Source organism: Emys orbicularis, chromosome 6 (assembly GCF_028017835.1).
Source record: "Emys orbicularis isolate rEmyOrb1 chromosome 6, rEmyOrb1.hap1, whole genome shotgun sequence".
NCBI lineage: Eukaryota > Metazoa > Chordata > Testudines > Emydidae > Emys > Emys orbicularis.
Window position 1 is genome coordinate 41,986,793 of NC_088688.1, and position 13,433 is coordinate 42,000,225.

General features: G+C 38.1%; 1 protein-coding gene across 1 annotated transcript in view; it reads left to right on the top strand.

The window, feature by feature from the left end:
- SREK1 (splicing regulatory glutamic acid and lysine rich protein 1) overlaps window positions 1-13,433 on the top strand; it is a 54,135-nt gene that overhangs the window by 14,758 nt on the left and 25,944 nt on the right. Inside the window, exon 3 of the mRNA XM_065406249.1 lies at window positions 8,898-9,013. Coding sequence (XP_065262321.1) covers window positions 8,898-9,013 — 116 coding nt within the window. The remainder of the gene's footprint in view (window positions 1-8,897; window positions 9,014-13,433) is intronic.

Below are 13,433 nucleotides of genomic sequence, written 5' to 3' on the forward strand. Positions count from 1 at the left end.
GTAACTATGCATAAGCAAAATTAATAAATTAATTTAAATTAGTAGTTTTATTCTGGTTTTCCATACTTGTATATGGAAATACTTGAAAAAACTTTATGAAATAAGACTGCTATCCTCCAGTCTGATCCACATGAGCAGACCCTTATGCCTATCCAGAGACTTCATTCACATCAGTGTGCTCCTGTAAAGGTGAGGGAGTCTCCCTGCACAGATCAGATTGCAGTTCAGGGCCTAACTGTGCTTCGGTTTATTGTTGTTTTAAAAAAGTTTAGTAATCCTTTTAGTATACCTCTTAAATTATAGCATCAATTAAGCTGCAACTTCATTTGGGACCGGATTTGTAAAGGCATATATAGGAATTGCTGCACTCAGCATTGCAATACCTAACTAGTTTAGAAATCAGTCTCCTTTTCTAGTGAAATTTAGGCACTATGGAGCCTAAATCCTTCAGAAAATGAGACTGAGACTTCTAAATGAGTTAAACATTGTAGTGCTGAGTGCAGCAATGCCTATATGCATTTTTAAATCTGAACCTTAAGCTAGTTTTTAGATAAATTATTTAATCAAATCTTTAAATAAAACTTCCGAACTGGACTGTTGTCAGGAATTCCAGTTCTAATGGAAGTACAGACATGACTAAGTATTTTGTCAATTTGGGTTTCTCCAATAGAAATATTTTCAATGTTTATGGTTCCATTTACTACTTGAATATAAAATGTTTGAGTTACTAGTTAAGCGCTTTGCAAATTGTGGTCTTGATACTGCAATCTGATGCACATAGACAGATCCCTGCACATATGCAGAGCCCCATTGACTTCATTGGGATGCCATGTGACATTTAGGCCAGGTCTACACTTAAAATTTAGATCAACATAGCTACATTGCTCAGAGGTTTGAAAAATCCACACTCCTAACCACCATAGCTATGCTGACCTAACCCACTCTGACGATGCAGTTAGGTTCCATCAATCTAGCGACTGCTACTCAGGGAGGTGGATTACCTACAGTGACAGGTAAAACCCATTCCATCGCTGTAGGAAGTGTCTACATTATGGCACTACAGCAGCGTAGGTATAGTGCCATAGCTATGCTGCTTTAGTGACTGTAGTATAGGCAAGCCCTAAGTGTCTGTCCACATAGATCAGATTGTAGGATCTGGGCCATAAGTCCATAGAAATCACTTTCTTAAACCAGTGGAATTCAGCCATCTTTAGGTGTACATACCAGCTGTCTTACCTTGCACAGGAAATCAGAGTGAGCTAATGGTAATCTGCAAAGCTAATACATCTATAGAATGCCACCACTAACCAAATAATCAGTTAGTTAATAAGTCTTAATTGATCTTTAAAAAAAAATACTGTTTGGTTCCACAAAGTCTATTTTTGGCTTCTTTGGGTTTGTTAGCAGTACCCCCCAGAAAGCCTTATTTTGGCACAGCAAACATACCAAGAGTTGTTGCTTGAGTTCTATGCTACAGCAGGGGTGGGCAAACTTTTTGGCCTGAGGGCCACATCAGGGTTCCAAAACTGTATGGAGGACTGGGTAGGGAAGGCTGTGCCTCCCCAAACAGCCTGGCCCTGCCCCTTCCCATATAATCCAAATCACTTCCTGCCCCTGACTGCCCCTGTCAGGACCCCGACCCATCTAACCCCCCCGCTCCTTGTCCCCTGACTGCCACCATTCCCCCACCCACCCACCCCGGGACCCCTCGCCCCTAACTGCCCTCCTGGGACCCCACCCCCTATCAACCCCCCCTGCTCCCTGACTGCCCCAACCCCTGTCCACACCCCCGCCCCCTGACAGGTCCCCCGGGGACTCCCACGCCTATCCAACTGCCCCCTGTCTCCTGACTGCCCCCCGGGACCCTCTGCCCCTTATCCAACCTCCCCGCTCCCTTATCATGCTGCTCAGAGTACCAGGACTGGCAGCTGCGCCACCCGGCCGGAGCCAGCCACCGCCCTGCCCAGCAGGAGCTTGCAGCCCCACTGCCCAGAGCGCTGGTGGCACTGCGAGCTGAGGCTGTGGGGAAGGGGGGAACAGCAGGGGAGGGGCCGGGGGCTAGCCTCCCCAGCCGGGAGCTCAAGGGCCAGGCAGGACGGTCACGCAGGCCGATGTGGCCCACGGGCCGTAATTTGCCCATCTCTGGCCTACAGAATGATCCGTACTGGGATGTCTGTAGCAAACTCAGCAGAGCAAGCAGACTTTCATGGATCCTTGAAAGTATTTTTTTAAAGGTTATTTAAATCTTATTTATGTGCTACTACACCCACAACCATGTTAATTTGCGCATACAGCACATATTTCTGAGCTTCACGGAGTATAGGTTTTGATTTTTTACATTTACCTTCAATACAGGGATGGTCTAGACAGTATTTGGTCCTGCCATGAGGGCAGGGGACTGGACTCAATGACCTCTCGAGGTCCCTTCCAGTCCTAGAGTCTATGAATCTATAAGTCAGGGAGAAAAGAATAATACTGTATCCAATTGAAACTGCAAAAGGAATCCAGGTAGGCAGAAGATATCTGATGAGCGTTGATACACTTGAAAAGGTCCCACAAGATCATTCATGAGGATGATCGGGAACAATTTTAGTTTTTATGTCTCATCTAGAAAACTCAAACACTGGTTCAGTACTGCCAGAGAGGGAAGATTGCTTCCTAATGAATCAACACCACTCTTGGGTTTTCCTTGTGATGGGGTCTCAGTCTGAGGTGGCATGGCAGCAGGCAGGTAAAGGTGAATTTTTCTGTGTCTCTTGGTGATAGATAATAATAGAGGAAGAATACAACAGAAGTTATGAGAACATATTTTTTACCTCCCCAATCATGTTCAAGCCATTTCATAGCTGACAGAGGCAATCTGAAAGCAGGACTATTATTGTATAGCAGTTTGTTTACAAGTCACTGTGGACTCTACAGAATAATACAGAGCTTGTGTACAACTAACTGAACATGATTGGGTTGTGGGACAAACCCACTTGAAAATTTCACACCATAAATATGCTGTTTCTATGCAACTTTATTACAGAACCATTCATGTTAGTTTGTAAATACTATCTGTATTGATGATAGTTTAACTTTCCAAGGAGATGTGTGCTGATATATATGGCTCTGGAGAGCACAGTGCAATATTTGGTGATATAGCTGTAAACGTGATTGATACTATGGGCTGCTGAAGCAGTAACAGCTGTGTTCTACTGCAAAGTTTAAATTCTGCCGTTGGCCAAAAGTGCCATTTCTGAAAGGCTTGGTGTACAGAAACGAAGCTTGATGGGATGGATAGAAAAGAGAAAAGGATACAGAAAGCTTGGTTTAAAAAAAATAAACAAATTTAGAATGCCTTTCAACAGTGCAACCTCAGTAGTGTGTGAAGAGGGAACCCCTAAGCATTGAAAATAATGTTCATTTTTAACGTTCATATATGTACTTCACCATTGCTACTTTATTAACCAAAAATGATATTTTAAATGAAGTTAAATTTCATTGCACTGTCAAAATGTTACCCTTTTCTTTGTTTGTGCATCACAGGTTTTCTGGGTTTTGGTTTTGTTTTGTTTGTTTTTTAAATGTTATACCTTTAGAAAGCAAAGGTTGAAACGTAACAAAGATGTTGCCCTAACCATCATTCTAAACTTTATGTCCACATTTTCTGGTAGATGGATTTTGACTATTAATTTGGTTTTGTATGTTTTCTCTGTGTGATATGTGTGCATTATTAGATGACTAGACTGGCCAAGGCAGACCTGTTACACTTGCCTGAGTTAGGCATTGTTTGCCATGCCACTAAACCTGCCGTCAAGTGAAACCTTCATGGGGGAAATGAGATCGAAGTCTGGCCCGCTGAAGATGGACGCCCTGTCTCTGTTTTTATTTTTTATTTTGCTTTCCTTTCTTTTTTTTTTTTAATTTTGTCCCTTTTTTTGTTTTGTTTTTTGTTTTTGCTAAATCTCTTTCACTTCTACTTGTGAACTGGTTCTTCAGTTCTGTAAAAATGGTGTTTCATAAAGGGGTCATGATGTTTCATTTTAAAGTTGACTTTCTGAAGCTGTTTATGAGGGTGGTGGATGGTATATACACCAAGTGTTGAATTAGGTCAGCTAAATTCTCTGTTGTAAACTAGGGATAAACACTGCCTTAGAGATATGTTTAAGCATCTTAATTCAACTATGACAGGCAGATCAGTATTTGACGTCTGAAGACTAAAATAGTGATAAAGATATATCAGCTCTCACATGTGTGTGTTCCTCCTTGGACCATATTTTCAAAAGTATGTCTCTGAAAAAGCCAGCTGAAACTTTCTTTCTTATTACTTCTTTCTTAAGAATCTAGCTTTTCCAAACAAAGTCGTGGATCTTAATCAGTCTCTTTCCCATGATCAGAAGCACAGTTTTATTTTAAGCTGTATAACCAGCACAGCATAAGGTTTCTGTATTAATTTTTAATATGAAGAAGTTAAGATATCTATTTTGGAATGACTCTTGAGAAAATTCTGAACATTCTAGAATTTTTATTCGCTGTGGGTGAAATTCTGACTCCATTTACGTTAACAGAGGTTTAGCCGTTGACTTCAGTGGGGTTGGGATTTCATGTATTACTTTTGTTTAAGAAAAACCTTTACCACACATTAGTGTAAATGGATTCTGAGGCTTTGATGGGAGAGTATTTTGTCAGATATGTTGTCTTTTAACATTGCTATTTGTGGGAAGATGGAAACAACTTTTTGGTTTGTTTGTTTTTTTGCGGGGGGGGGGGGGAGGGGGGAAGCGTTGTTTGTTTGTTTTTTAACCTTTACACATTAGAATGGCATTTTCATTTAGATGCAACAGAAAGGGATTTTCTAAGAAATGGTTTCATCCATAAATTTGTATTTCCCAGTGATTAAACATATTAGGAAAATAATTTATTCTTCTAATCTCCAGATTAGATATGAGCATAAAGTGTCTTTGATTGAAGATACTTGTTCATCACTGAAGCTGTTTTTTTGTTTGTTTGTTTGTTTTTATAATCCATCAGTTTATAGTACAAAACACAAGGAAACTGATCCCTTCTGAACACTTGCATGAGAATGGAATCTTGTGACTATACATTATAATTTTACTGATCTCGGGCCTAATTGTCATTTACACTAAGGCCACTTTATATTGCTCTGGCAAGCCATGTCTACCCTACAGAGCCAATGCTATCATAGCTATGCTGGCATAGCTCTTCAGTGAACTTGCAGTGCACACTGATAGAAGGAGTTTTCTCCATGTGCAAGAGCACCACCTCCCTGAACAACATTCTAACGAAAGCATTTTTCTGTCAGCATAGTTGTATCTACACTGGGGCTTTTGACAGCATAGCTATGTCGCTAGGTGATGTGGATTTTTCACACTTCTGACCCATATAGCTATGCCAGTATAAATTTGAAATGTAGATCAAGCCGCTGATCCACTGAAGTGTCTTAAAATGGATGTAAAAGTAATTTACGCCCCACTTAAGAGGTCCCTCTGTAATGCTAGAACAGTGTAAAGGGGCCTTATTGCAAATGAGAATCAGATCTGTCATTTATCACTGAACACCCAAAGGTCATTAAAACTATTTTAAGGCACCGGCATAAATTGAAATAAGTCAAGAAATTGATCTATGAAGTTGAAATGATATACTTTTTAAATAAATACATATATTTGGGGAAAGCATTTCAGTTCAACTTTTAAGGCTTGACTTCACCCATCCCATAGCAATATGCATTAAGAAAAACATGTGAGCCTTAAATTTAAATGTCTTAACAGATGTCAGATTGTGCAGTAGCCTAAATGTTGTTTATATTTTTTCTGGGTTTGTATTCCTTTTTTATAAAAAAGATTAAGGGATGTAATAAAATATATATTTACTCAAGAACATAACCGGTTCCTTTGGAGCTCTTAAATTGATTTTTAATGCTAAATAATCTGATCAGTTTTTTACTAGAGTTCCGTTGGGGGGGTGGGGGAAAAAGGAAAACAGGTTGTTGTGGGTTTTTTTGGTGGAAAATTTCTGAAATTTCTAAACTGTTTCCATTTTTCAGGGTTCTAAATTGATTCATTTTTTGGGACAGTTTCCACAGGATTTTAGTGTGTGAAATTTTTGTTTAATATTTTTGAGCATGAGTTTGATTTTAAAAAATCAATGAAAATATTGAAGAAACATCTGCAGAACCCAGATGTTGATAATTTTTCATGAAAAGATCTTCTTTGAGAAAAAGCCACTTTTCTTTTCGTTTCTTTTCTTTTCTTTTCTTTTCTTTTCTTTTCTTTTCTTTTCTTTTCTTTTTAAGTAAAACTATGGAAAAACTTTGACCAGATCTACTTAATTTTTTTTAACATAGGTGAGAAATCAAAAGTATTAGGGAAATTTCAATAAAAATTTCAATTTAAAATGCATGTTATCCACCTGGCAGACTGCTATAATAGTTTACCTTATGCGGTCATGAGTCAGCAAGTTACTTTAGCATGTACCTAATTGTAAATGTATGAATAGTCCCATTGACTTCAGTGGCATTGTTCTTATGCTTGAAGTCTAGGCACATGCTTAAGTACCTTTCTGAACTGATGACCCTCATTCAACTAAATATTTATGCATGTTCTAAATTCAATCCCTATTCAGCAAAGCACTTAAGCATGTTAAGCATCTACTTAAAGTTAAGCATATGTTTAAGTGCTTGCAGAATAGGGATAGATTTAAGTGCATGCTTAAATTAGGCATGTGCATTATGGGGACTACGTTAGAATGCAGCATTACTACTAGCTTCCTGTAGGTGGATCCACCCATGTAAAGTCCCATTGACTTTGTGGGATTTTATATAGGTGCCAAGTGTAAAGACGGGAGGATATCTCTGCAGGATTAGGGCCTCATTGCTCTGTAATATCGACCTTCATGGCTAGTTCATGTTTCAACAGCAATTTAAAAACATAAATTATGTTTTCCCTAAAATCAGCTGTGTAAATGTATGCCTAATTTGTATGCACAGTTACTGTGGTTATGTAGGTAAATATCTGTTCAGCTGCATAACTGACAATTTGTGCAAGCAAATACCTGCTTTTTCATGAGCAGTCATGCAAATCAGGCATTATAACTTCACATGCTATCGCATGTCTAATTTTAAAACAAGGCTTGTAAAGCGCTATATTCATGCTAAATACAATTTTGGCTTTAGATCAGATATGTTTTTAAAAAGTTATGGAAGAAGTTACTTTGAAGGTAATTTTCAGACACTAATAATTTGATTTTATTTTTCTCTTTAAGATAGCAATGTGGGTTGGTCTGTTGTACATTATGGACCAAAGTTTCACAGAATGTATCTTAAAGTTAAATAGCTGTGTGTTTGATTAACAGGGGTGCAACATAAATTTTAGATGAAATTGTGTTTTTTATTTCTTTCATTCAACATCTATTCACATTAAAATTGAGTTTATTTACATTTATTTTCTTTTGGACAGAGCAACTCAAATACATTCTAGAGCTGCAAATTGTGGTGCATATTTTCAAAACATTCTTTTAGTCAAATAACTCCCGTGGGCTTTAATGGGAATTGCACTGCCAAAACTTTTCATAGTGCTTTGAAAATTTACCCCATATTTTACTTTAAAATCAGGAGTCCTTTTGTATGTATTCATTATAAACTCCTGAAGTTAGAGATCTGTAATGAAAATGTATGTGCAAATTGAAGTACTACCAGAAGAGTACTGTTATAGTACTTATAAAGTTCATTATTGTAGAAAGCCATTAACACCTCTAAATTGCATGAGGTAATGTATGAGGGCTGTTTTATGGTTACTTTGGCAATTTGGTGCAGATTATGAAGTCCTTAATTATTTAGTGTGATTAGGAATTCTCTGACAGTTTTTCAGTTCACTGTTTAGATTTTGTGGTGATTTAATTCCCTTAAATTGGAAATCAGTATTTGCATTTAGCAAATTGTTTAAATATTATAGAGTTTAATATTCTGAAGATTTCTTAGCCCAGCATTTTTGTTATAACTATACATATAACCATCATTCATTTTATTCAGATGAGAAATTATTTTAATAAACTATTGGCATGACAACGGGGGAGTTTGTTAGTCACAGTTGCAATATATATGAAAGTGTAGTGCATTTAGAAGGGAAACGTAATTTAGCAACCATCTCAGTAAATTTACAATTAGATGACAAGAGACTTAAGTCTTGTAGTCCCAGTTACATTGAGACAACCTAGAAAGAGAAACGGTGCAGGTCTTTTTTTTCCCTCCTATTGACTCTACCTGCAGTACAGAGTTTGTATGGGGTCATTGGTAATTTTTATATTTATTTATTTATCAAAAGCAGGTAGCAGCCGTAAAAGAAAAGGGACAGATTTCAATTAGCACATACTTTTTTTTTTTTTTTTTTTTTTTTTTTAACTAATTTGGTTATTTGCCATTTCTGGGGATTAAACTTTAAAAAATGTTCTTCTTTTCTGTATCTGATGTTCTGTGTGCTATTAGTGATGCAGCCTACACGAACGGTTGTCATGTGTAACACAACTTTCGATCACCGCGAAAACACCGCCCTGGGAAAGCGTCCATGCTTGATATCGTTTGGTTCATGAACATTAAGTTTCCAGTACAGGTGACCCATAGCTCAAAGTGTTAAATAATTGTCTACATTATTCAGTTTTTAAAATAATAATCCATTAATGAGATTGCTAGTCTTTGAAGTTTTGCTCACTTTTGTTTTTCCTAGTAGAGCAGGGTAAAAGGAAAAACTTAAGTTCTTATTTGTTTTTTGTAAGGATCTGGTAGATAGATTCATTTTTCTTTACTATTGTTTTTAAGTGCAAGGGTAAATAGTAAAATCATAAAAAGAATAACATTAGTTTGGTGTTCAAACTCTCTCTAACACTTCCATTTGCTTCTCCAGGTAAAATCCCAGATGAAGCCAAAGCCCTCTCTTTATTGGCTCCTGCTCCTACTATGACAAGCCTGATGCCTGGTGCAGGGTTGCTTCCTATACCCACACCAACTCCTCTGACTACTGTAAGTAAAATTAATCTCTTTGACTTGGAGTTAATAAATTGTTGTTTCTTCTAGCTCCCTCCTTCAGCCCAACCAAGAATTCTCCCCTTCTGGGTTGAGAGAAAAGGAATAGCCCGGTTCCATGACATCACATCCTACCTACTAAGTTGGAATAGCCCAGTCCCATGACATCACACCCTACTTAGTAAGTCAGTGAAGACACTAAATCCCTCTGTCTTGATTTTTCTCAAGAGGTCAGGCTAGAGTATGGCCAGCACATTCACTCTGTTTTTCTTTATTTCCAAATTCCTATTCTGCAAAGTACTGGACTAGATTCTGTCTTTGATTACATCCATCTTAGTTGAATGGGTATAGACAGGAGTAAAATCTGACCCAATGCGTATACTACCAACCATTCCCCTTCCCCAAATAATAATAAAGTTTAAAATACTAGAATTAAACATATTCAGTCCTTTGGAAGGCTAGAATGCCACATTAGGATGCTCAAGCACACTCCCTCCAGTGACTGGGGCTGTTGCATGTTTGCCTCAAAATGCTATCACTGCAAAAAGAACGGAGGCTTTTATATTCTCTAGCTTCTACTTATTGCATATTCAACTTCCCTTCTGTTTCTGCTAACCCTTTCTGGCAGCAACAGGCTACCATCCCCCTTCCCTCTCCACCAGGAACGGAGGAATAAGCAGACCTTCCTTCAACAAAACTGCGCTTAATGAGTCTTCCCTCTGTTCCCCTGTCATCAGCCCCACGTTATTTGAGGAAATGGGGCCTTGAGCTACTGACCTTGCTGCAGCTCTGCATTCACCAGAACCGTTATTGGTACCATCCTAGATTTCTGCATTGTGCATTTGACAGCACCACTACAGACACTGGCAACAACAGTGTGCCCTTGAATGGCTCCTCACCAAACTCTGTTACTGGCATCATTAACAACACCTTCAACTTCTTGGTTTGATATTGATCAAACCTCTAGAAGAAATGAACATTCTAAGGTCTCTTCCTCATATACAAAATGGCATAAGAAAAGCAGGCTTGGCTAAGGGCTCAGGCAATAGTTTCAGAAACATTGGAAAGGACTCTTTTCTTCCTTCTGGTAAGCATTATTCCTTTTTAGAATATGATGATTTCTGCCCTATTAGTCCTTGTAGACAATGTGAATATTCATAAAGAAGCAGTAGTCATCAAGCCACTAGTTAGACACACATGATAGATTCCTACTGACCTTCTGCAAACTAATATGCACAGAATGACACCGGCTCACCCTAGTAGTTGTATAAGGGACACTGTAGTATTTTAAAAATTTTCCTTCTAAAATGAAAAGACAAAATTCCTGCAAAATGATCAATAGTTCAATCCTTTTGTAATTTCCTGTAAACAGTACCCATCCTCATTTACATGCCAGGGAAATTCATTAGTCAAAAATGTTGTTACTGACACTTTAATGCCTTGTGCCCATAAATGCCCCTGCTCCAGCCATAAATAATCCACTGTTTGGATTTTGAACCAGATTAATCTAATCACCTAGCAGAAATTACCCCTGTTTATTATAAGTCATCTTCCAGAAGTTAACTACTCAGTTTATCTGCGCTCTAGGACTTTAGCCAAGAGAAAATATTCAACCTTCAGCATTTTAAATATTTTTTTAGAATCTCTGCCCAATTCTACTCTCAGAATTTTCTGTTATTAAAGTACACCTCTACCCCGATATAACGCTGTCCTCGGGAGCCAAAAACTCTTACCGCGTTATAGGTGAAACCGCGTTATATCGAACTTGCTTTGATCTGCCGGAGTCCGCAGGCCCGCGCCCCCCCCCATCCCCCCCCCCTCCTCCCCCCCCCCCCCCCCCGGAGCACTGCTTTACCGCCTTATATTCGAATTTGTGTTATATCGGGTCGCTTTATATCGGGGTAGAGGTGTAATTCAGGAAGAATTTAAAAGACGCATTGAGCAGTACTCTGTTGCAGCCTAAAATAAATTCAGGTACTAATTTTTATAGCACTGAGAATGATAGAATAGGCCTAGTGCTTAGACTGATCAGGAGTTATGACATTTCTTATAAATACTTCTTCAGTAACAAGGAACTTGCTTTGTTCTTTGTGAAGAAGATAATGCTTAGACTTGGACTCAACTGGTCAACTGATTTTACTAACCACATAATGTTATGGCATCTGTCATGAGAGATCACTTCCATATTTTGGAAAGTGAAGGCATTATTCCACTTTGATGCTGCAGAAAATGACTGACTATTTTTTGTAAGGAAAATAATTTATAATTTAATTTATAGTTGAAGATAGTGAGATGGTAAAGAAATTTTGTCCAGAGGATATTGGCTTGCATAACCTGTTGTATGCCTTTTCCACTTCTCTTATTCAATTAAAAGCTTATCTAACCTTTCCTTTGGGTAGATGGATGTAGTTTGTTTAGAAAACATGCAGATTAGGAAAATAATCACACCTATCAAAACCAGGAAACTTCTAACCCCTTGCTTCAGGCTTTGCGGATTCCAACTTGATTCAGCATCTTCCCTTGTCATTCAGTCTAAGTAAGGCAAATATTTCTCAGTCAGAGATTTTTTTCCCCCCAGTTTACAAATTCTTATAAAGGCCAAGTAGGCAACCATCTGTGAAATCTTTGTTTCAGTCATTCTGTTGCATGTTAATAAGGGACATAAGGTGAAAAAATGAGGTATCACATTTTGTGGTGGATTGCAACTCTCTTCAAAGACATCTAATGTTTCTGTCACTGGGAAATAGCCTTCTCCAGTACATAGTGAGTTCCTGGTGACAAGGATGTAATGTGTTGCACTAGGTCACGATTTTGTAGTATGATGAGTGCCCTCTTCTGGTGCAGGGGCGCTTGGCTTCCCTCCAGAACCAATTGGAGTTGAGGGTGATCAGCACTTTGCAGGATCAGGCACTTAGAGCAGGGGTAGTCAATTATTTTTTGTCAGGGTCCAAATTTCTTGGTCAAGGTATAGTCAAGGTCCAGACTCCAGAGAAAAATAATAACAATAATGATAAAAATAAGTAAATAAAAAGATTTTGGAGTGTGTTCAAAAGCATCTGGCAGTCTGGATTTGGCTACCCCTGCCTTAGAGCCATTTGGCATATTAATTACGGTAATTGGTTTGGATCCACTTTAATTCCCCTATAGGTGGATGGATGTAAATGTGGATGTTTTAACATATTTTAAGAAAATTTCTCATCAACACCAATGTGGTGGTTGTGTTATTTCAGTTTTAAAGATTTGTTTTTAATAGTGTCAATGCATGTTTGGGAAACCAGATTTGCTGTAAATAGCGCTCAGGTATTTTCAGACGCATGTACAAGGGAAGACCATTACTCTTAGCATTTTTATCTCTGGTAGTTTACAGACTAAAATTAAAAGGGTTTCCAGTCCCCAAAAGTGTATTTATTTTTCCATTGCATGTTCAGATTAGATCAAAAGATAATGTTTGTACTTCACAGTTCAAGAGACACAGACCAGGCTTTCATCTCGGGGCCAAAAGACCAAACACATCGAGACACTTGATAATAGCCTTTAATAGGCCGAGAGACTACTTACACGTGATCTGAGCTCCTTGCAACCACAAAAGAGTGACCTTTTAAATGCCAGATAAAGGACTGACAGTTGTGCTTGTGTAAAGCATTTGACAATATTTGATGTTTGTTTAGAAAAATCCTAGTTCTGTATTCTTTATGGATTCTCCAGAAGGTAAAAGGAGTGAATACAAGCCAAAGTGAGCTGCTGTTCGCCAATGAATACATTCTGGCAGAAGAGGAAAGAGGGTGAAATTTGGTGCCAGTGACCTAAAACTGGAGAATCATTAAATTTAAACTAACGCTCATGATTTCCATTCTGGAATTAGGAAAATAGTGATTTATACATGATCTTAGAAAATACCTCATCCCTGCATTTTGAAAAAGGAGCAGATCTTAACTACTTGTGTTTGTAACTTCAGTTATCAACTAGTATTTCTGTGTTACTTAAAAAGAAACACAGAAGTTTATACCGTATAAAGATTTGGAAATAATTCTAGAAGTCTGAACCAGAGATTGACATACATTTTTTCTTATCTCTGGTTCAGGAGCAGTAGTTGGGAAATCATAAGAACATTCTTTGTACTCCAACAATAGATATTTAGTTCTGGCAGCTCAGAATACAGAAGATTTTAAAAGTCACATTATTCTGATTACTATCTCACTTATTCCTCTTCAGGAGTTGTGGCATGATTTTTGCAGCTGATATCTTGAAGAGCTGCTAGAAATAAGACTAAATGCTTTATAATAGGAAATTCTCAACTTTTTCATGGCATACATTACATCTTAATGGAGAGTGTGCCTGGTGTAGACCAACTCCTCCCATCTCTCCAGTCATAATCCTATATACAATTGTGCAGCATGCTTACATGGAATGCTAGTAT